The sequence below is a fragment of the Aricia agestis genome, chromosome 21, assembly GCF_905147365.1.
Source record: "Aricia agestis chromosome 21, ilAriAges1.1, whole genome shotgun sequence".
NCBI lineage: Eukaryota > Metazoa > Arthropoda > Insecta > Lepidoptera > Lycaenidae > Aricia > Aricia agestis.
The window spans coordinates 4883882-4908144 of NC_056426.1; the positions used below are offsets into that span (position 1 = coordinate 4883882).

At 38.6% G+C, this 24263-nt stretch overlaps 1 protein-coding gene across 5 annotated transcripts in view; it reads left to right on the forward strand.

Annotated features, from left to right (window-relative positions):
• Window positions 1-1823: 1823 nt before the first annotated feature.
• Window positions 1824-24263, forward strand: part of LOC121737845 (dedicator of cytokinesis protein 1) — a 51942-nt gene continuing 29502 nt past the window's right edge. For 2 of the 5 annotated variants that reach the window (XM_042129573.1, XM_042129576.1), the window contains exons 1-13: window positions 1824-1948; window positions 10544-10715; window positions 14090-14192; window positions 17394-17539; window positions 18436-18559; window positions 19414-19638; window positions 20345-20433; window positions 20834-20980; window positions 21732-21855; window positions 22240-22446; window positions 22641-22739; window positions 23281-23457; window positions 23968-24172. In XM_042129573.1, the coding sequence (XP_041985507.1) occupies window positions 1903-1948; window positions 10544-10715; window positions 14090-14192; window positions 17394-17539; window positions 18436-18559; window positions 19414-19638; window positions 20345-20433; window positions 20834-20980; window positions 21732-21855; window positions 22240-22446; window positions 22641-22739; window positions 23281-23457; window positions 23968-24172 (1864 nt within the window). In that variant the 5' untranslated portion in view covers window positions 1824-1902. Of the gene's footprint in view, window positions 1949-10543; window positions 10716-14089; window positions 14193-17393; window positions 17540-18435; window positions 18560-19413; window positions 19639-20344; window positions 20434-20833; window positions 20981-21731; window positions 21856-22239; window positions 22447-22640; window positions 22740-23280; window positions 23458-23967; window positions 24173-24263 lie in introns of those variants that run through there. The other 3 variants (XM_042129574.1, XM_042129575.1, XM_042129577.1) reach the window with 3 other exon arrangements.

Sequence of the window (24263 nt, forward strand, 5' to 3'; positions counted from 1 at the left end):
GCCCTGCCGAAAACGCAGTAAGTATGCACGGGTCTAGCCTGATATTTTGTAAGTGGGTCAGTCGATTTGACAGTATTTTCACTTCTTTTAATATACATACTTACGTGATTGTCCTAACTTAGGTTAGGTTAGGACCACTGCTCTATATTTTGATACGTGTGTTAGCCACGTCGCACACTATAAACTTACGATTTTTAATATAGACAAGTAGACAACATATTAAAAATCGTAAGTTTATAGTGTGCGACGTGGCTAGCACACGTATCAAAATATAGAGTTGCAGTGGATAGGTTTTTCAAGAAGTGGTTCAAGAAAACCATTTTCTCCTCACTTCTATTTTAAAATGCTTTCGCAGAAGAAGATATAAATAAGATTTGGTGAAGGATTCACTATTTTATAATCTAGCCTTGAAGTTTAGGGTCTTGTTACACTGAAACGCATTTTTAAAGATACTACTTTCGTAATGATTATTGACTAATGCACCATCTCCTTAATGAGTGATTTTCATTTATATTTTTTAATTTTAATTTTAACAATTTTAACTAGATGGCGTAAGGATAGACACTTCTAGATTTTCTATTGGTTCCTCACCGATCTGAAATTATCTGCAGGTTGGCATCACTGACTACATATGGGTTGTGTTTCCAAGATATATCAGTGTACTGTCAAGTGTGACATAAATCAAAATATCTTCAACCTAAGCGATCATTGGCCTAAGTGATTAGACCAGTACACTGGTAATAGTTTAGGAACACGCTGACATAATAAAAACTTGTCAAACTGAAACTTGACAACTGAAAGAGTTTTGGCGGGCATGTCACTTTCAAACTTCTTCTACTTTTATTGTTGGTGTGGTTTTTATTATTTTTTCCCAAATTGTGTTATTTGGGTTTTTGATATTCATTATTGGTAAAATATTAGCCATTAAATATCCGTTATCTTGCACAAGTGCAGGTAAGATGTTGTCAAAACCAAAATGTATTATTCCTGTGACATTTGGTGTGAATATAGGTAAATAGGGCTATTTCTTCCGTGAATTTTAGCTAAAACGTCGTTTTAATAACTTTATTAAGTATCCTATTCATTGGAATATTATTGCGTCTTTTTCAAATTGAAATGTATCAAGTTTTACATTCTTTTGCCCAATTTTGTAGCAATTATTGATGGTATTCCCTGGTATTACCGATAGTTGTCTACCCATACGCCATCTAGTTACTAAAATGGAAACTGTTTGACAATCAAATTAAAAAAATAGGAAAATCCCTCATTAGGTGTACCTATTAGGGTCAGCTCGTACTGCAGCGTCACGACTGACGAGGCGATGCGATGTGATTTAAATACCTAATTCGTTCAAAACTAAACTTTATTTACTCCATAACAGATTATTACCTATAAATAGGTACATATTATGATAAGGTCAATTTTGAGTGGCTCATTCATAAAATTTGCACTGCATATTGCATCGCCCCATCACGTCGCATTGCAATATTAATATTCAGAACTGACTTTTAGGAATTACTAATTAGGTTAATTCAACTAATATAAATTATAAGATAAAGTGTTTCAATTTTGCCTATTATAAAACGCTTAAATTACGCTGCATCATCAAGAGCACCTGGTTTCGTTTTATTTCATAGTGTGGTATCAATAGTTTAGTGTAATAAGTAGCAACATCTGTTGACACAATTGGGAAACTTTTGTAATGAGGATATTATTTAATCATTCAAATCAATCAAAGACTAAAGTCAAATGTCACAATCAGCTTATAGTCTGTGCTACGCCCAACCATAGACAACGACAACCTGTTTTCAGTTTTGACAAAGTTAAAAGTTTTCATCGAGATAAATATGACGAGTCCTACAATTATTTAGATAAAACTTATTAAAATTAGTGAAATTAACCATGACTGTGTGGCGAAAACTCGAAAATGAAGATTGCTACGCTGTCGGTAAGTACTTTCCATGTTACACAAAACAAAAAAGTTATAAAAGTTTGTTGATAAAAAGTACAATGATTCCCGTCATACATGCCTCCCGCAGAGAGATAAATATAAACATTGTATCATATCCTAGCCCCAAACTACTAAACCGTAATTATTTATCAATTATCACATACTAAGTTTTGGAATAATTAAATCACTATGTCGCCAAACTTTAACTCAATCCAAAATATTTTATCTAATATTATCAATAACAATAAAATTTTATTCTGTTTTATCTCATGTATTTTCATATCACGCTTGCTTTGATACTCGTTAAGTACAGAGCAACGAGTATCAAAACATTGCCTCTACTGGAATGAGGCTCAATCCAAAATATTTTATCTAATATTATCAATAACAATAAAATTTTATTCTGTTTTATCTCATGTATTTTCATATCACGCTTGCTTTGATACTCGTTAAGTACAGAACAACGAGTATCAAAACATTGCCTCTGCTGGAATGAGGAAGAAATATAAAATTATTTGTAACGCTATGATGATTCTATGAGGAACTTATTGTTACTATGAAACAATGTTTATATAGGTTGGCTCTATTAATCTCTATGAAATAAGCTTATGATTAGGCCCCTGTAAGGGCTACTGGCGCCTGTGTGCAAAAAAAGGATTTTGGCGCCCCTTTTAGGCAAATTTTTTGGGTCGTTGGTTTTGGCGCCCCTAAAGATGGCGATTTGGCGCCCCTAGAGGATGGCGCCCGTGTGCATTGCACATATTATGGTAGCGGGGGCCCTGAGGCCATGTCCAATAGGTCATTTTACCCAACTGCCTGAGAAAGGGGGTAGCATTTTACATGTTCCATATCATTGTTGCACCTGCCAAATCCTGTATGTGTTTTCAGTCAAATTTTCAGCGGTATACTGACAATAAACTATTTTATTGAATGATTATTGGATTGATTATTGTTCCTACATAATAAAATTTGCCACCATACTGCATTTTTAATTTATTGGTTTACATATTTACTTTACATATATCTGAGCAAACTATTACATAATAAATACTGGTAACTAATGAAGTGGTTAAATGTAAGTAAACCAATAATTAATAAGTATATTATGTTGTTAACAAGTTGGGTTTAATCATGCGTTACATGCTATTCAGGTGTTATAAGCATTTATTATCTAAGCACTAAGCAGTAATTAACTACTCGACTAACTTGATTTGACAAGTGTAACAAATGAGTGATACCTGGCCAAATATTATACTATTGAAAATGTATGATCTACGTAGCCTAGTTTCTTTTTAAATGTTATGTCCGCTGAGACTTTATCAGTGGCACACTTAAAGATAATAATAAAAATAGTAAACTGCTAATTTTCAACAACATAATTTTTAACCCCAATTTTTTTTGTGACCCGCAACACAGACTTTTTTTTTTATGAAAGCAAACAAGCAAACGGGTGACGGAAAGCAACTTCCGTCGCCCATGGACACTCGCAGCATCAGAAGAGCTGCAGGTGCGTTGCCGGCCTTTTAAGAGGGAATAGGGTAATAGGGAAGAGTAGGGATGGGAAGGGAAAGGAATAGGGGAGGATAGGGAAGGGAATTGGGCCTCCGGTAAACTCACTCACTCGGCGAAGCACAGCGCAAGCGCTGTTTCACGCCGGTTTTCTGTGAGAACGTGGTGTTTCTCCGGTCTTGTGCCGGAGCATGGCTCTCCCACGTAAGCAGACTATTTAAATTTGTGTGTGGCCCGTATCACAGAATATATTATATTAATTGTACCAACCGTATAAAAAGGTTGAGTACCACTGTGTTAGACTCATTACACCATATCTAAAAATGCCTTAAATATGAATATTATATTTTTAAAAACAATTAATTTTTACTTTAAATTAGAAAATGTAAGTTTTCAAAAATGTTTGTAAAATCCTTCGTTTTAACGTTATACAGCAGTGGCCTTAATATTAGACCTTGGGGGATGCCACATTCTGAATTCATAATGTTTAATGATAGTTGAAAAGTTTTCGTTTTAAAACTGTTTAGCTATGCAGCAAAAATACTAGTTTTATAGTGCTACTTGGTCTATAATATTACAAAAGACTCATTATGGATATTTTTGTTTAAATTATATGATAATATATTTTGGAGATTTTTTAACTGAGTTCAATAAAGGAGGATGTTTTTTTTTCAATTTAAGTAGCAGAGAATTAAGAAACGTGTGTAAAATTTAAAAAATCATAAATGTATGCCTTTTAGTCCTTTGCAAGCTGTTATAGTAAACAACAAAATTGTTTCAGCGTGGTGTTATGAGATAGAAGACAGTCAATCAGTGTTTATAATATTGGTTAGGATTTTAATGGAACAAAGATTCCATCCAACTAGTCATTCTATTAATGTTATTTCCTGTTGTTTTCTAACACAATAAACTGAACCACAGACTAACGAAGAAGTTATTCTGTAGACAAGGCAATGTATTATTATGTACCATCGAAGAAATTGATTCATAGGCAGTTGACAGACCTACGTCATTTGGTCCGATTATGTTAATTAAATGTTATCAAAAAAATCAAAATCAAAATTGTTTTATTTCTGAATAAATTTAAAATAAATGTTTTCAGAAAGTCCTACATGATGCCTACCACCGGTTCGGGAACTAACCCGGCGAGAAGAACCGGCGTAAGAAACTCGCACGGGGCCCACTTTTTTACCAAAAAAAGTGAGAAAAAATTAATCTTTTAAAATAAAGTTTACAATTTTGTAACTAAATATTATATACAATATCCACATACATAATTGTAAGTCCTATAATAATGAAGAAGTAGCCTTGCAAGAAGCCATCCTACTCCCAAGGTGTGCCATCGTTTATGAAATGTTAGCTGTGATCTATAGCCCCCTTTACTTTCAATCGATCAGATTCCGATTAACGTGCCCGATTCCTTTGGACCTGATTCTTTAATTACGTATGTCGTTTTGATCGTGAGGTCCTTAAGCGCAAAGACGACAGACAGACTATTAGTAATATTGCGCAAGTCAGCCATCTGATATGAATCAACTTCTCTGATAGAACAATGTAAATAAATAAACACCTGTACATGTATAGTCTGTCAAGAAAGTAAAGAAATGAAAAAGTGGCAACATCGTACTGTCCCTTTCAAATCAATCTAAGAAAAAAGGGATGAGACTATGATGTTGCCACTTTTTAATTGCTTCACTTTCTTGACGGACTATACATAATATTTTTTATGCTACTAGTAGACGCCCGCAACTCCGTTGCTTCAAATTCGTCTATCGCGTTGGGACCGTACATTTTTCCGGGATGAAAAGTATCCTATCTCCTTTTCCGAGACTCATGAGCCAGGCCACAACACTGCGTTGCGGCGTCGTATCGCAAAAACAACGTCGCACAGAAATGCGATGCGTTGTCACAACGCAAAAATGTCATCGGAAATCTCGCTGTCGCGTTGCTTTCCACGATGCGTTCTGCGACTTCGTAGATTTTTACGAATCGACGCCGCAACGCACTGTTGGGGCCTGGCCCTATCTCTATGCAAAATTCAACAAAATCGGTTCAGTGGTTTAGGCGTGAAGAGATAACAAACAGACAGACAAACTCGCTTACACATTTATAATGCTAAGGGCCTGTTTTCACCACTTTCTGATAAAGTGCCTAATAGACTATTCACAACTTTTTTGACAGATTCTCCATACTTGATCTGTCAAGTTAATTGGTGGATAGCCATATCAGGAAGTGGTGAAACAGGCCCTTAGTATGGATTATTATTATTTATTACGTATTAATAATAATTACTCCCTATCAACGCAGCTTCAAACATGCAGGTAACATACAGTAGCTAACATAATATCATTAGCTGCATTATTTGGGGCGCCTTATCGGAAATTTTTATCTGGCTTTATCTGTTTGATGTTCGATAGGGCGAACGGAAATTTGACATTGTGCGTTGGTGAAGGGCTCTCATGGAGGTTATGAACCCTATGCCCTTAATGAGGGTCGTAAGATTTTATAGGGCTAGTCACTAGTGACTGCAGCTTCTTTCACGGATTCTTTCACGAAGTTACCAACTCTAATTTTTAACCGACTCTATATTGTATCCCTTGAAATTATTTTAAATTACTTACTAGTATTAAAAAGGGTTGTGTAAAAAGTGTTTTTTTCTGTGGTAGATAGGCAAAATGACTATATTTTAAAAGTTTAACTTAGCAAATCTGTCAGTTTTACAATTAGTGCCATACTGGTGGATGAAATGTTGTCATTTTTGGCTCACGTTCAATGGTAGATGGTGGTGTTGATGATGATTACATTGACGCCGTATCGTACAGATTTCCTAACTCTATGGTACATATAATTTAAAAGTTTAACCCGTAACGACGCTCACATGTGGCATTAAAAGTTTCGCGAATCCGGAGTATTGCACTTTGGGGTTATGAGTGCATATGCGATGACATTTTATAGTGGGTCACATCCTGTGTTAATAAAATGTGCCGCGACAATTTTAGTCCTGTGACTTTTGACTGGATTGCAAAATACATTTTTAGTGTTAATCATAATATTATTCTAATTTCTGATGGAGAGTAAGGGTCAATTCAGACCGCAACGCGACGGGTATCTGCATTTCTAAATTTGTATGGATTTGACAGATTTGCAAGACGTCTCGCGCTATTGAAATCTGTCAATTCAGTATAAATTTAGAAATGCATCTACGCGTCGCGTTTAGGGTCAATCAGACCCCAACGCGACGCGTAGAAGCATTTCTGTATGGATTTGACTGACTTCAATTGCGTGAGACGTCTTGCAAGTCTGTCAAATCCATACAAATTTAGAAATGCATATCTACGTGTCGCGTTGCGGTCTGAATTCACCACAGGCTGATATTCAGGAGTTTGTGAGCACGACTCACTGTCTTCTTAACGAGAATTCGCTCATGATTTGTTTCCACGCGAATCCATCTCCCCGCCCCACCTGAGGAAGTCCAATCAGTCCCCACTCCCCATTCAATGAGTCACAGCACCTGATTGTAGTAAATCAGCCTTGAACGCAATTAATAGGTTATCTGTACGGACGGGAAAATAGTAGATGTACCTTTGGTCCAAACCATTGACTAAAGGCTTATTTCACCACTTCCTGATAAGTGCCGGATAGACTATCCACCAATTGACTTGATAGATAGAGTATGGGGAATCTGTCAAAAAAGTTGTGAATAGCCTATCCGGCACTTTATCAGGAAGTGGTGAAACAGGCCCTAAGGGGTTTTTATTAAACGGACAAAAGGCCCACAACTGCAGCTCCTGTGTCGCCAGGATCAACAGTGGTAACCAACCACGAAAACCCTTTGATATGATCTCAGGGGTGCCCGGAGGGGTACGCTAAATCTGTCTTGGGACCCGCAACGAAATTAATCAGTAGAAAGGTAGGTAGGAGTAGAAGATATCCAAGACTTAGGGTCAATTTAGACCGCAAAGCGACGCGTAGATTAGTTCGCGGTCGCTTGCGGGCTGCGGGAAAGATCGGAAAGCCGCCTTTACTTTCAATCGATCAGATTCCGATTTACTAGCCCGATGATTCCTTTGGATCCGATTCTTTAATTTCGTATGTCGTTTTGATCGTGAGGTCCTTAAGCGCAAAGACGACAGACAGACTATTAGTAATATTAGTATGGATAAGACAGACGGACGTCGGATAGACAATATGGATGAGCTATTAGTATGGACGAATTCTAAAGGTGAGATTCTCCATGCGAAACGACTATTTAGAACATTTGAATATGCAGAGTAATGCCGGGTTTGAGGCTTTGTCCCCGAAATCTCGGCTTTGCATTGGCGATTCTAATTGTTCTATTCTATATGAAATACAAAGGATTTTCAATGTAAGATGGGTGTTTAAGGTTCTAAAAAACTATGTTTAAGTAGGATTTTGTTTTACTGGACTGCGTGGGGAGGTTAATTGTTTTAAGTGGAAATGTAATTGTTCTAGGGTTCTACAAAACTCTAAGGGCCTGTTTCACCACTTCCTGATAAGTGACGAATAGGTTATCCACCAATTAACTTGACTGATCAAGTATGAAGAATCTGTCAAAAAAGTTGTGAATTCGGCACTTTATCAGAAAGTGGCGAAACAGGCCTAAGGGTCAATTCAGACCGCATTGCATGCATTTCTGTAATGAATTGACAGATTTCAATTGCGTGAGACGTCTTTCAAATCTGTCTGTCTGTTACCTCTTCACGCCTAAACTGCTGAGCCGATTTTGCTGAAATTTGGTATGGAGACACTTAGAATCCCGAGAAACGACATAGGATACGTTTAATCTCAGAAAAATTTAGGATCTCGTGCGATTAACAAGTTTTGGCGCAACGGAGTTGCAGGCGTCATCTAGTAGACGAATATACAAGGTGTAACAAAACTAAGTGATAATACTTTAGGGTGTGTACGTGTTCCTTGTAGAGAGCTCACTGGGAAAGTAGCAGCGCTGAAATACCAAAAAATTTTTCACTTGTATGCGGAAACTTGTCACGCTCGGGCCCTTGCCCATACAAAATTGAAAAAAAAAATTCGTCTTTCAGCGCTGCAACTTTCACAGTGAACTCTCTACAAGGAACACTTACACACCCTAAAGTATTATTATCACTTATTTTTGTTACACTGCAGATGTACCTACTCTAGTAGAAGTACCAACTCTACCAAGTAATAGCTTTAACTGCCTTATAAGAAAATTAAAATAATTATAAATGTTACCCACTTAATCTACCTTTTACATCCAGTATAAATTCGTATTATCCAACCGCAGAAGAAATTACATTTCTAACATGTAATATGTATTACACGACCTGACCCCGCAACTGATAAGGGTAATACGGTGACTTAGTTTTGTAATAATTAATTGCGCCCCCTATCAGCTGACCCCAGCTGAATTATTGTCTTAATTAATTTCAGAGATAGATGTTCGCACTTGCTATGAATTAGGGAGTGGTACAAGTGAACGCATTGCAGACAAATGTCCAATTAAATGACGCCAGCAACTCAGTAATTTTTTCCGTTACATGTTGGACTCAAAGTATCTCCATGCCAAGTTTCAGCAAAATCGGTTCAGCGGTTTGGGCGTGCAGTGGTAACAGACGGACAGACAGGCAAACAGAGACACTTTCGCATTTATGTATAATATTAAGTATGGATAGCTGGTTTAACTTTGAGTGACAACTGTTTTTGACCGACTTCCAAAAAGGAGGACGTAATACGTTTGGCTGTATGTGTGTTTTTTTTTGGATCCACGTTCCCATGAAATTATCATCAAGATAACATCCTTGTAGTTCTGTAACACAGGTTTTTCCCAACCCGCTAATCGCCCCCACTGGCACCATACACGCATTTTGGCGACTCAGTGTTATTGTTATGCCAAATTAGGACGCGCCTTTATTAGATGTTCCGTGCGCCATGTTACATGCGATTACCAACCTTATTCGCACTTAATAGAGACTATGCAAAACATACGCAACGACACCATACAGGGTGCTTGGAACAGTTGGTCAGACATGGTCTGAACTGCTAATTAGGTTTTAAAATTCTAGACTGTGCTTTTAACGGGATTAGTCAGTATTTAGTCAGGATATTAGTACTAATTGGACTAGAATAGTTTTGGTTAGGGCCATACTTCTAGCGTGCCATTGGTGCAATAGGTTTTACCGTTGTGAATGTTATTCTACCTAAACAGAGTATAATAAATATAAAATGCCTGATGTTGCTTTAAGCTTCATTCGCTTGTCTACTCTATGTCTATGCCAGAATTAATTGAAATCGGCCAATTCTTTCGGAGCCTAATCAATGCAATGAAACAAAATTTTCCTCTTTATAACTAGTAATATGTTTGTGTAAAATTTTTATGGCCCAATTCATAACAGTAGGGCGTATAATATGAGGGACACCAACACAGTCTAAAGTATTAATACCACTTTGTTTTGTTACATATTCCAAATATAAGAGTTCATTGTTAAAGTAGGTGAAAGAGCTACATTTGACTTAAATATCTTCTTATATAGAAAATTCTCGTGTCACAATGTTAGGCCGCGTACTCCTCCGAAACGGTTTTACTGATTTTGACCAAATTTTATACGCATATTCAGTGGGTCTGAGAATCGGCTGCTGGGTACATTTTATATCGATAAGTGTAAGTTGAATAAATAATAGTAAATTATTACAACTCGAGACTGACGGCGACCATTGTTTGTGCGACGGGATAGCGATGGACGTTGCCATGGTAACATACTTATTTAGTTACTTCAATAAAATAATACGGGCGAAATACTTTATACGGCAAATAAACTTTTACCGGGACAGCTAGTGTTTCTGTAAAATGCCATAAGCGTCATGAATGTACCCATTCAATTATATAGGAAAAAACTCTTTCGACGATGCTACTTTTACAGTTAAATCTATTTGGGTGAAAAAACACTTATCATAGACCCCAAAAAATCACTTGGTTTTATTACACCCTGTAGAATTCAATGTGAACAGCGTGCAGCATAAGTGCAGTTAGACAGCTGCACTGAAGTAGATTGTAATTAATGATTGATCAAAGATTTCTCATTCCAGCCATATACAACTTCAACTCGTCGTCGCATCTCCACCTGGCGCTGGAGGTGGGAGAGCTGGTGCACATCGTCAGGGAGACGAGGAACTGGTACTGGGGCTCGAGTCTGAGAAGAGAAGCAAAAGGTGCTTTTCCCAAGAACTACGTGACAGTACGAGAGACCAATGTTGACAAGTGAGTACCTACTAGGGAAGTCTTTCCCAAAATGGGCTATAACGCCCCATTTTGGTCGCTGAAGACCTAGAGGGGGGCAGTGTAGGACCCAGAAAAAAATGGGGGCGTTGTGTAGAGATTTTGGGATTGATTTTATTGGGATGCATTTTAAATTGAAACAATTGGGGGCGCTAAAACATAATTTGTTTTCAAAATGGACAGTAGATAAAATAAGTTTGGGAACTACTGTACGAGTTGGTGAGATCCACGACGATCCTGTTGATAGTAGTAGTAGGTACTATTGATACTGTTATTTTAACGATCATTTTCTTATCACAACAACTTCTGTTATTGAGAATCGACAGTGGTAACTGGTAACCAACCACGTAAACCCTTTGATAGAATCTCAGCAAGCAAATTTGTCGTATAATGCGGGCTCCACACTCGCGGCGCGAATCGCGGCCGCGATTCACGGGCGCTACGCGCCATGAACACGACGCGGATAAATACGCTCGCAATCTTCGCATTCACGTTCGCGCATTTGAGTAAAATGGACGTTGAAGTCACTGTTACTGCTGCTCTTACATAGTGTGCTTATCAAAATGTCGCGAGCCAAAAAACCGACACCGGGGAAAGCCGCGAAGCGCGAACGCGAAGCCGCGAAACCCTCCACACTCGCGGCTCGCGGGCTTTCGCGCCGCGAGTGTGGAGCCCGCATAACATGCAACTAAATTAATCAGGAGAAACATAGGAGGCGTAGGAAGTATTCAGGATAGTAGAAGTGTGATATTATGTACTAGAAGTGCACACAGAAGAATAGCGACCTCTATAACAGCGCGCTTGCCCCTATATTCGACAAATTCCCGACCGCGACATTGTTCTTATTATGACAAGTGTCAATTCTTAATCCCTCGGGAATGTGAAGATAAGGACCGTGTACACTTGTTTTTTATTTTTTTTAACAAACTATGTAAAAATGAAAGTTTTAAGTTAAACGTTAAAAAGTTACTGACGTAAAACTCCCCACTAAATTATAATCAATAAAAACTGTACGCGAATCTGTTCAGTTGGTTGCGTGATGCACGCTATATTTTGGCTTTTCTAACAAAAACATCTCAAACCAAATCTCGGCATCACGAAAAAGAAAAGAATATTCGATAAATTCCACTTATCACTGTCAAAGCAATGACAGTTTAAGGTGGCTTTCCGATCTTTGACGCAGCCGACCGCGACCGACAACAATTCAAATAAAATGCCACTTTATGACCACGCATATAGGTTTCATTTTCTACCGACATATTTGGTCCAGCGACTCATGTCACTGCTGCTTTGTAGTGGCGTAAAGCAAAATGAAACGTATGTAACGTATTGGAACGAAGTTCCTTATCGCGCCTTCGGCGTAAAGGAGGCTAGAGGTTTTTTGAACATTAGAAATAAATTTGTTCCATTCGGATGTCCCTTGACACTTCTCATTTTTTTATGTCATAAAGTGGCGTTTTATTTGAATTTTTGTCGGTCGCGGTCGCTTGCGGCATAGATCGGAGAGCCAAATGTAGTTGTTCGGCATATTTTCTACTGGCTAAAGTTTAACATACATTTTCGTCCATGTACAAGGGCCCTTACTCTCAATCTCAGCCAGCCCCCACTGCATTTTTAACCTAATTCCTATAAAAATAAGGTCCTTTGTTGTACAAGGTCCCTTACGTCCCAGTCAGCGCGGGCGTCGACCCCATTGATAATGCGTGAATCATGGTGGCCCGGGCACGCTAATTGAAATATAATCATTGCATTATACACTTGAACAATTTGTCATCATCATCACCATCATCATCATGGTGCTGACTGCTGATGATAATGAGAAATTGTCATCTGTGAATCATGGTGGCCCGGGCACGCTAAATGAAATATAATCATTGCATTACACACTTGAACGATTTGTCATCTGTAAATCATGGTGGCCCGGGCACGCTAATTGAAATATAATGATTGCATTATACACTTGGTCAATTATTTCTCATCATCATCATCAACGTCATTGATCAAGAATTATATTCATCATCATTTAATTTTTTTTACTCATACTAGACTAAAGAAAATTTTTATACTCATACTAGACCCGGTGAACTTCTTAGGAATATTACAGATCACTCTATGTAAAGTCCGGTCACAGGATAGAGAGAAATTCCTTCATTGAAGATTGTTTGTTTTTTTATTAATCAGACAAGTAAAAGTATTGGTAAGTATCTCTTTTAGGATATTTTAGTAAGCGAAAGATACAAATAACACCAATTATAGATTTTCTCACTATAAACATAAAGCACCTATGTTAACCTAGTAATTTCAACAGAATATTGCCTTCATCTACCAACTTTACCCATGTTACTCTACCATTTCAGATGTGGCGAATGCGCACTCACATACTGCTGATGATAATGAGAAATTGCCATCTGTAAATCATGGTGGCCCGGGCACGCTAATTGAAATATAATGATTGCATTATACACTTGGTCAATTATTTCTCATCATCATCATCAACGTCATTGATCAAGAATTATATTCATCATCATTTAATTTTTTTTACTCATACTAGACTAAAGAAAATTTTTATACTCATACTAGACCCGGTGAACTTCTTAGGAATATTACAGATCACTCTATGTAAAGTCCGGTCACAGGATAGAGAGAAATTCCTTCATTGAAGATTGTTTGTTTTTTTATTAATCAGACAAGTAAAAGTATTGGTAAGTATCTCTTTTAGGATATTTTAGTAAGCGAAAGATACAAATAACACCAATTATAGATTTTCTCACTATAAACATAAAGCACCTATGTTAACCTAGTAATTTCAACAGAATATTGCCTTCATCTACCAACTTTACCCATGTTACTCTACCATTTCAGATGTGGCGAATGCGCACTCACATACTGCTGATGATAATGAGAAATTGCCATCTGTAAATCATGGTGGCCCGGGCACGCTAATTGAAATATAATGATTGCATTATACACTTGGTCAATTATTCCTCATCATCATCATCAACGTCATTGATCAAGAATTATATTCATCATCATTTTTATCACACAGCGACACGAAAATTTTTATACTCATACTGAACCCGGTGAACTTCTTAGGAATATTACAGATCACTCTATGTAAAGTCCGGTCACAGGATAGAGAGAAATTCCTTCATTGAAGATTGTTTGTTTTTTTATTAATCAGACAAGTAAAAGTATTGGTAAGTATCTCTTTTAGGATATTATATTGAGCGAAAGATACAAATAACAATAATTATAGATGAATTTCTCACTATAAACATAAAGCACCTATGTTAGCCTAGTACTTTCAACAGAATATTGCCTTTACCAACTTCACCCATGTGACTCTACCATTTCAGATGCGGCGAAACAGTGGTGGCGTCTGCTGGCGGCGGCGGAGTGGTACACGATATAGCGGTGACGTTGCGAGAATGGCTGCAGCACTGGAAACAGCTTTATTTGGTAAGGAATAAGGGTGGTTATTGCTTGTATTTCGCATTCCCTAAAAAAATACCACTAAAGTTGAAATTGAGAGCAGAGGCATTTGAAAATGAAAATAAATTGAATAAGAATTTGTAAACAATTCTGTGCCTCGTTACTGCCTGACACTTGGCAAACGTAAATTCCGAGGTAACAGCAAACGGGTGATACGATGGCACAGACAGACATGGACGGATGTCCATCTTATAAAACCACTCTTTTATTGTCAGGGGATAATTTTATTATCGCCAATTTAAGGGGGCGACTAACCCAAAATTTTCGGTTTTATAATTCACTAGCTGTTGCCCGCGACTTCGTCCGCGTTAGTATAGTAGATCACGTCCCAAGTATTATTTATTGTACAAAAATATTCAATGTACAGCATTGACTTTCCTACGATTTTATTATATATCAGATATTCCGCGCGTTCCGCGCGGCTTCGCTTGCGTAATTTAGGAATTTCACGCGACCGTACATTTTTCCGCAAAAAAAATAGCCTATGTCTCTTAACGTGGTCTATTCTTCATGTTTGCCAAATAACATAAAAATTGCTCCAGTAGTTCTTAAGAATCTTAAGATAATAAGCAATTTCATATAATTTCCCCCGTTCTTTCCACATTTTCCTCTATTTCTTTGCTCCTATTAGTCGTAGAATAATAAAATATAGCCTTTGGCCTTCCTCAATAAATAGGCTATCTAACACTGAAAGAATTTTTCAAATCGGACAGTAGTTCCTGAGATTAGCGCGTTCAAATAAGCCCTTTCAAATAATTTCCCCCCGTTTTTTCCACGCTTTCCTCTATTTCTTCGCTCTTATTAGTCTTAGCGTGATAAAATATAGCCTATAACCTTCCTCAACAAATGGGCTATCTAACACTGAAAGAATTTTTCAAATCGGACCAGTAGTCCTGAGATAAGCGCGTTCAAACAAACAAACTCTGCAGAATTATAATATTAGTATAGATTTTTTTCATTTTTATGTATAAAAAAAATACTAAATACTAATATATATAAAAATATACTTGAAAATAACCTCCGAATTGTTTCGTTTTTAACCCCCGACAAAAAAGAGGGGTGTTATAAGTTTGACGTGTCTGTCTGTCGGTCTGTCTGTCTGTCTGTCTGTCTGTCTGTCTGTCTGTCTGTCTGTCTGTCTGTCTGTCTGTCTGTCTGTCTGTCTGTCTGTCTGTCTGTCTGTCTGTCTGTCTGTCTGTCTGTCTGTCTGTCTGTCTGTCTGTCTGTCTGTCTGTCTGTCTGTCTGTCTGTCTGTCTGTCTGTCTGTCTGTCTGTCTGTCTGTCTGTCTGTCTGTCTGTCTGTCTGTCTGTCTGTCTGTCTGTCTGTCTGTCTGTCTGTCTGTCTGTCTGTCTGTCTGTCTGTCTGTCTGTCTGTCTGTCTGTCTGTCTGTCTGTCTGTCTGTCTGTCTGTCTGTCTGTCTGTCTGTCTGTCTGTCTGTCTGTCTGTCTGTCTGTCTGTCTGTCTGTCTGTCTGTCTGTCTGTCTGTCTGTCTGTCTGTCTGTCTGTCTGTCTGTCTGTCTGTCTGTCTGTCTGTCTGTCTGTCTGTCTGTCTGTCTGTCTGTCTGTCTGTCTGTCTGTCTGTCTGTCTGTCTGTCTGTCTGTCTGTCTGTCTGTCTGTCTGTCTGTCTGTCTGTCTGTCTGTCTGTCTGTCTGTCTGTCTGTCTGTCTGTCTGTCTGTCTGTCTGTCTGTCTGTCTGTCTGTCTGTCTGTCTGTGGCATCGTAGCATCCAAACGGGTAGAACGATTTTGATCTAGTTTTTTTTGTTTGAAAGCTGACCTAATTGAGAGTGTTCTTAGCTATGGTTCATCATCATCAGCCTGCTCCGTGCTGAAAAATCGTGGTTCATCTGGTTCGTGAAGGGCTGATTAGCAACTTGCAGTCGCTTGGTGGGCTTTATTGCATTCTAGTTCGTGACATTTACATGTTAATGGAAAGTTGACCTGGTGCTGCAGCATCACCTGGTAATCAACAGGATACCCAACTCCTCACCAACTTAGAGCAATGGTTTCGTGTTTGGGCTCATTTTAACTGCGACAACTAGTAAGACGTAGATAACCAATAAATTTTTGCATGCTGCTGCTGCAGCATTACCTGGATTCTATAGGAGCCGAGCTCCATATGAACCCAAAGTGGAGGTTTCATGTTTGCACTCATATTGACGGACTCATCTAAAAGGACATTCCTAGATGGTATTCATTGGGATATAATATGATCCTGTTGATAGGAATTATTCTGCACTATAACCAACACAAGTTTAAAAAGCATGAAATAAAATTAAATTAATAAATATTAAATTTAAAAAAATACCCCGCCAAACAACTTTAAAAAGTAATGAAATAATATATTTTACTGACATTAAGTTTAAATAATTCCTAAGTGTAAAGTGATATTTTAGTCCATAATTGTTGTCAAGGTGTGTCGGGGGACCGCTAATGTAGACGTTTGATTTCACATAACAATTAATATTATAGTTTAAGGGTCAGTTTTCAGCGAACCAAAAGGAGACAATCAGTGAAATGGCGATACATAATGTAAAAGACACTGTTGGCGGTCCCCCGACACACCGTGACAACAATTATGGACTAAAATATCACTTTACACTTAGGAATTATTTAAACTTAAAGTCAGTATAATATATTATTTCATTACTTTTTAAAGTTGTTTGGCGGGGGTTTTTTTTTTTAATTTAATATATTTATTAATTTTATTTTATTTCATGCTTTTTAAACTTGTGTTGGTTATAGTGCAGAATAATTCCTATCAACAGGATCATATTATATTTATATTTCCAAGAATTCAATTTGAGCAAAAACACGATATCTTAAAATTTTCTCGATAGAAAAAATCACAAAGATACATCTAATCACGAATTTTTCATATATTGCCCTAACCATGCATTGAACTACGTTAATATTTTAACACATTGTGTAAAATTCCATCGTTGAGAAACCGACCTAGCGGATTTTTAAAATGTATATTTATCGAGTTATTGTGAAAAACTAATTCGGCGATGAATCCGCGTCGTCCTTTTTCACCTGGCATAATATGAAAGACGGGCGTGAGTGTGAAGAGAGAAGGACGATGTTTGATTTTTTGGGTTAATCGCCCTCTTAATCCTCAGTTTAGCTGTCATTATTTTACAATATATCTTTCGTCTCAATTTCAGACAAACGACGACCGCTTCACTTTCATGGAGCTGAGCATGCGAGCGCTGCTAGCGCTTCGCGCGCAGGCCGCGTCCAGCGCTATACCGCAAGACGAGCTACGACGTGTCGCCAGAACCGCTATATTCACTATTGACAAGGGGAACAGGTAAGAGTGACAGCTGCTTAATGTTAATTGCTATATTATACGACACACAGAGTGGTAGAGATACGAATGGGTACGACAGACAGAGTGGTAAAGAGATGGCAAAATGATATTTTTGTAAGCTCAATCATACACTGGAGTACGTACACACGTACAGGTATAAATTATAATGCTCGTGAAGGGACCTCAATCTGGAAGGAACCTCAACTGCAAAATGGCCCTAAAGAACGCCTCAGTTGTCACCACCTTTGCCTTTTGTCGACACTTTTTGCCTCGATATACCTTGTCAATAGGCACGATGACTATTTTTTTTTTCTTATTGGTAATTGAAAGACCCTTAAAAATAGAAACATTGCTGAAAGATTAACTCTGATAGCTTAAAAATTCACCAAGATATGACAATTCGAACATCTTATAAAATAAACCTGCCCGAAACGCTCCATACAAAGTGCTACAAAAGTATGACGTCACTCTTTCGTAGTTTGTACGCATCGGGGGAGAACTTTGTTCGATAGGTATATTGAATATTGCGTTTATGAAAGTTGTTTGATAACGAAAGTTGCTTTTAATTGCATAAGTTATCGAATGGTATACAAATATTAAGAAATTTTATTGAAAAATTCGACTTGAATATCCAACTTTCAAGGCGCATAACAAAAAAATAATACAAATGCTATCAAGCTGAAATTTTGGGAACACTTATTTTTTACCGTGATTACTTTATTTTATTAACAAAATTCGTTAATCTTTGACCTTGTCATCATCCCTATTGTCATGCCTGAAGTGCAAACATTATACGTAATGTATCTCTTTTATGTATCTCTTTTTACATTATTATTCTCTAAATATAAATCCAACCAATTAAAAATATAAGTTTTAATGAAACTCGTAATTTCCAGATCGCTAGGCATGGAGCTGGCCATCAGGACGGTGAACGGTCAACTCGTGGATCCCCTCATCACCTCCACCTTCAAGCTGAATGGTCTACATGATGAGGCGAATTCCAGGATCGATAAGAATATGGTGAGCTCCAGTATTTTGATGATGAACTACACTGCTAATTTGTCTCGATCATATCAGCTTTCAAACCAGGGGCCGTATCACGAAACCGTTTCGAGACTCAAACAATCGTACGAGAATGCCGCGTCCTGCTCTAACAAACGTGAAATGACGTTGTTAGAGCAGGACGCGGCATTCACATCCGATTGTTTGAGTCTCAAAACAATTTCGTAGTAGCCCTACTTAAAATACGTTTAGCACTCGGTGACTGCCACGGCATTACTATTGCATAGCATTTCTTATCAACTTATGCAATTCTAATTCGCATACGTCGCACGCACACTAACACCGTGCCGAAGTCTGCTGAACTAAAACGACTTTAGACGATTCGGTTGCCGCCCTCAAAGCCCGCGATAAAATCTATGCAATAGCTTAAAAAACCAGATCAAAATCGGTCCATCCGTTTAGATGCTACAACGCCACGGATAGACACACTCACACAGACATATTAAACTTAAGTATATTTTTTTCGTTGGGGAGAAAAAAATTGAGAGTTTCAAGGGACACCCGGATGGAACGAAGTTGTTCCTTATGTACAAAAAACCTATACAGGTTTTTTGTACATAGCTGCGATTTTTTTGTTGAGTGTATACACACTCAACAAAAAAATCGCAGCTACACAACACTGTTCAATGCGAGTTCGCGTGTCGTTACAACTTTTCGTCTGGCCCCCTTGCGCAACGCGCGATAAGGAACTTCGTTCCAAAATCTTAACGTGATCTCAGAGCTGTTGATGTCCTTCAAAACTCGCTGAAACTGTTGAGCATGATAGCGATTATTAAAGTGAAAATATTTTTATGTCCGTCTGTGTATTTCAGGAGACAACCCCCAGTAGACCGATAAGTCAGACGCCCACCGCCCGTACCTACACCGTAGTCGGGAAAGTGACCAACTTCGTATGCCGAGTGTCAGTCACGTCAGAACTGTCGCTAGCCTTACATGACTCGAGCGGGAACAAACTGACCGAAAGCGTATTGCTGCGATGGCCCCCACCACATTTGGCGGCCGTGGATCTGCATATGAGACCGACGTTCGTGTTCACGGTGAGTTGAAAGTTGGTCAAGTGTCCTACGAGGTGTAGAAATGTCCTACGAAATTCGAAAATGACCTACGTGATGCAGAAACGTTTTACGTGACGCGAAAATGTTCGGTAGATTGAGAAAATATCATTAAAGTTAGAAAAATGTTTTTTTTATGTTAGTATAAGGTTCTTAAGAGTTGAATAAGTGTCCTACAAGATGCAAAAATGTCCTACATTAGAAAAATTTTCGCATAATGTTGGACATTTTTAATATCCTATAACACAGTAGTGTTCGGTCAGGTGAAAAACTGTCCGATTTTGATTATTTACCGGTAAAAGTTATTAAAGCTGCATACAACTTTTTTTTTAATATAAAATAAGGGGACAAACGAGCAAACGGGTCACCTGATGGAAAGCAACTTCCGTCGCCCATGGACACTCGCAGCATCAGAAGGTGCGTTACCGGCATTTTAATAGGGTAATAGGGAAGGGTTGGGAAGGGAGTAGGGGAGGGTAGGGAAGGAAATAGGGGAGGGGATTGGGCCTCCGGTAAACTCACTCACTCGGCGAAACACAGCGCAAGCGCTGTTTCACGTCGGTTTTCTGTTAGCCCGTGGTATTTCTCCAGTCGAGCCGGCCCGTTCGTGCCGAAGCATGGCTTTCCCAATCTTTAGTTTGCGTCTTGCAGTAAAATATAAATAAAGTAATGTTATATTGTTTATTTTTAGGATCTGTCAAGTGATATAACAAAGAAAATTTTCCTTGTCTGTCATGTCGTAAGGCTTGGGACGATGGAGCCACAGAATATAGATCACAGGTAAATATTTTTATATAGTCTGTGTTTTTCCTGCTCTTAACGCCCAACTTGCCTGCCCGTCTGCTTTAATTTTTTTTGCTCCCCGAAAAACATTTAGAACAAGTCAAAATCAAGCATGATTAATTTACTCCTATAGTGGATAATTTACTCCTTTATTACTGTACAAATAATTGTTTGAGCCACCTTCTAAATTACCTCTTTCTTTTATGTTCAATTAAAAATATGTTAGAGCTTGTCTAATTTAAAATGACGCGCCCCACCAATTCACTAGTTGATATAAATGAAAAAATTAAAAGAATGCGAGGGAGGGGCGCGTCATTTTAAGTTAGACAAGCCTTACTATTTATGCTATTATGTATCTGTATTATGCATGCACTAATAAATTTACATGATGTGTCAGGTTGATAATTTTCAGACGCAGTTCGATGTGTTCTACGGGTTCGGCGAATCTACTCGGTGCGATACGACGGCCGTGTGGCGTAGCTGTCACTGAAGTGACACTGTCACCAGGACACGATACTAAGGAGATACAGCTACCGTTCTACCCGTTAGTATCTTATTCTTCCGCTCTTACTAATCATTTCAATATGTCGTCCGTATTTGTTACGTTTGAAAAGAAGATTCAAAAACAAAGACAAAGCATTGTGAATGTATTGAGTAACTTTACAATTAGTAAGAAATAATTGTTGTATACTTCCCGACTTACTAATAAAAAGATTAACACTGCTTACAAACCGACGACCCCTGTGGCTCAGTGGTGAGCGCGCTGGTAGCTCAAGCCAGGGGTCGCGGGTTCGAATCCCGCCGACGGAACAAAAGACGGAAAAAAATTCCCGGGTCTGGATGTGTATTAAATATATGTATGATATAATAAAAATCTTAAACATAATATGTATAGTATAAAAGTATTAAATATATTTCCGTTGTCTGGTACCTGTAACACAAGTCCTTTAGGTACTTAGCGCGGGGCCAGACTGACGTGGTGTGAAGCGTCCATAGATATTATTATTATTATTATTATAAACGTCATAGTCCAAGTCCGTCAAGTCACTTATCTAACCCATCGGACAAAGAACACTGTATAAGTAAGTCGTCTGTACAAACTAGTCGATATAGAGCCGCATACATATGTCAATACGTATGTGTTGCACCCGTGCACGCAAAATAAACGCACATAAGTACGCAATAATTGCGACGCGTACGCAAAGAGCATCATCTGACACAATATTCAAAGTACCTGTCAAGCAAAAATTTAAGTTACTCGCAATATTTTCTAATTCCTGACTTCATTATTTTAGATGCGAAAAAGAAAACATGGACTCGTTACTGAAAAAGGTGATAGCAAATAGAGACCCGAAAGATCAGAAGCAGACGCAAGGACTATGGCTGGATATACAACTAGTGGAAGGTGATATGAAACAGGTAAGAATGGAAAGTATTCAGATATTTTGGTGTTTTTACTCAGTACTTTGCTACGTCAATGAATTCTGAAGTTATAAAATAAAGTAAATGATGTCATTTTCCAATAAAGCCTAACGTTTCTTTAAAAATCATTGAATACGTCCAATCCTATATCTTGGAAATCCTGTGTTGGTCCAAAATGCAAGTCCAAGTATCACGTACGTAAGTAAGTACCGAGACGCCGGAAAAAAAATAATTTATTTACAGAAAATGACGCTAGGGGCAATTTTGTGCGACTTTGATTGCACTATATAAAATCAGACCCAATCGGTGTCGGAGATATTATTAGAAATCAAACTGCAGTGCAGTGTTATCGTCGTAACTCGTTATATATATTTTTTTCAGATCCAGCAAGAGAACGCCCATCTCGTCGCGCGACCAACCGCCGTCGCGCGCAAAATGGGATTCCCCGAAGTGATCCTACCGGGCGACGCGCGCAACGACCTGTACGTGACGCTGGTCAGCGGCGCCTTCAGCAGAGGGGGGAAGTCCTCGGACAGGAATATTGAGCTGGTCGCGCGAGTTGTGGACAAAAACGGCAAGATTATACCGGTAATTAGTATAAGCTCAGTACTTACAACAATTAGTATGGTAAGCAGCAAAATAAGAAACCATTTCGTATAACATGAGTTCCAAAATATACCTGACTGTATTGGCCAGTGCCCTTGACGTCAAGAATGGTTGGTCCCGGTTATATTTTCGGCCCTTGCATCGTTTCACTTGACAAGCTTTTTTTTATTTTTCAGGGTGTGATATCGCGCGGAGCGGGTATGCCTCTAGTCAACGAGTATACGTCTATAGTGTATTACCACGACGACAGACCACGCTGGCAGGAGGTTTTCAAGGTAAAATAATGTTATTATGATGAGTAAGGCTTGATTTAAAATATGTATTTTTATAATTTTTGTAGATATTATAATATGGTAGAAGATCTAAACTACCTTCACCAAGCTGATAATAGAATTAAACAGAATAAATTATTTTATGACGAATTTCGTGTGTAAAAAAAATATGTTAAGAATGGGTTGGCATAAAAATGAATAAGGGTTCAGTCTCGAAAACAGCGGCCAGCAGGGCGGGAGCGGCGCGTTTCAATGTATAGATTTATATGGATATTCCGTCTAGTACGCCGCGCGCTGCTCGCCGCGTCGCTGTTTTCGAGAACCGGTCCATATAATGTAAACGTTGGAACGCGCCGCCGCCGCTCCCGCCCCGCTGCCCGCTGGTATCAAGATTTAAACACTAATTCGAATGTTATTCGAAATATCGTGTGTAACTAAGATCATTATTTATAGTACCTTCTTTAATGTTCTAACTAAAACAACCATGCATTTCATAGAACTTTGCGTCTCTTATTCTTATACATATCAATTTATCTCTTTACAGGTCTGTCTAAACATAGAAGAGTTTAAAGAAGACCACATAGTATTCTTCCTACGTCACCGCAGCTCCAACGAGGCTAAGGATAGAGCTGAGAAACACTTCGCCCTGGCTTACTTACCGCTGATGCAGCGAGAGGGCACCACTACGCCGGATAAGGCGCATAATTTGGCCGTGTATAAGGTAACTACTGAAGTCTTTTTGATGTTTTTTTTTTATGAAATAAGGGGGCAAATGAGCAAACGGGTCACCTGATGGAAAGCAACTTCCGTCGCCCATGGACACTCGCAGTATCAGAAGAGCTGCAGGTGCGTTGCCGGCTTTTTAAGAGGGAATAGGGTAATAGGGGAGGATAGGGAAGGGAAGGGAATAGAGGAGGGTAGGGAGGGGAAAATAGGTTAGGGGATTGGGCCTCCGGTAAACTCACTCACTCGGCGAAACACAGCGCAAGCGCTGTTTCACGCCGGTTTTCTGTGAGAACGTGGTGTTTCTCCGGTCGAGCCGGCCCGTTCGTGCAGAAGCATGGCTCTCCCACGTATAAATGATGTTGTCTGCAAATCTGTCAAATCCATACAAATTTAAAAATGCATCTACGCGTAATGTTGCAGTGGTAACTGGTAACTGACCCAAAACTTACTAATTAAGTAGAACAAAAACGAAAACATTACAACTTATCTTTCTCTGTTGTCTTAGATCGAATACAAGAAGACCAGTTCGACCGCGACCACAGAGGAGATAGAGACAGAAGCGAGCGCCGCGTGTCTCGGTCTGTGGTCGCACCGTGACAAGCTACCGGCCGGCGCTGATAAGGGGCTGACTCGAGGGCCGCTAGCGCTGATACCGAGAGACACTCTGACGGTCGAGACAAAGCTCTGCTCGACTAAGTTGACTCAGAGAGGTGAGAGGCTGATGTTTTTATAACTTGAGCTAGGCTATGTGGTTACAGAAGATTTAGGAATTTGTCCATAAACTTGTCTGTTTTAACTAGA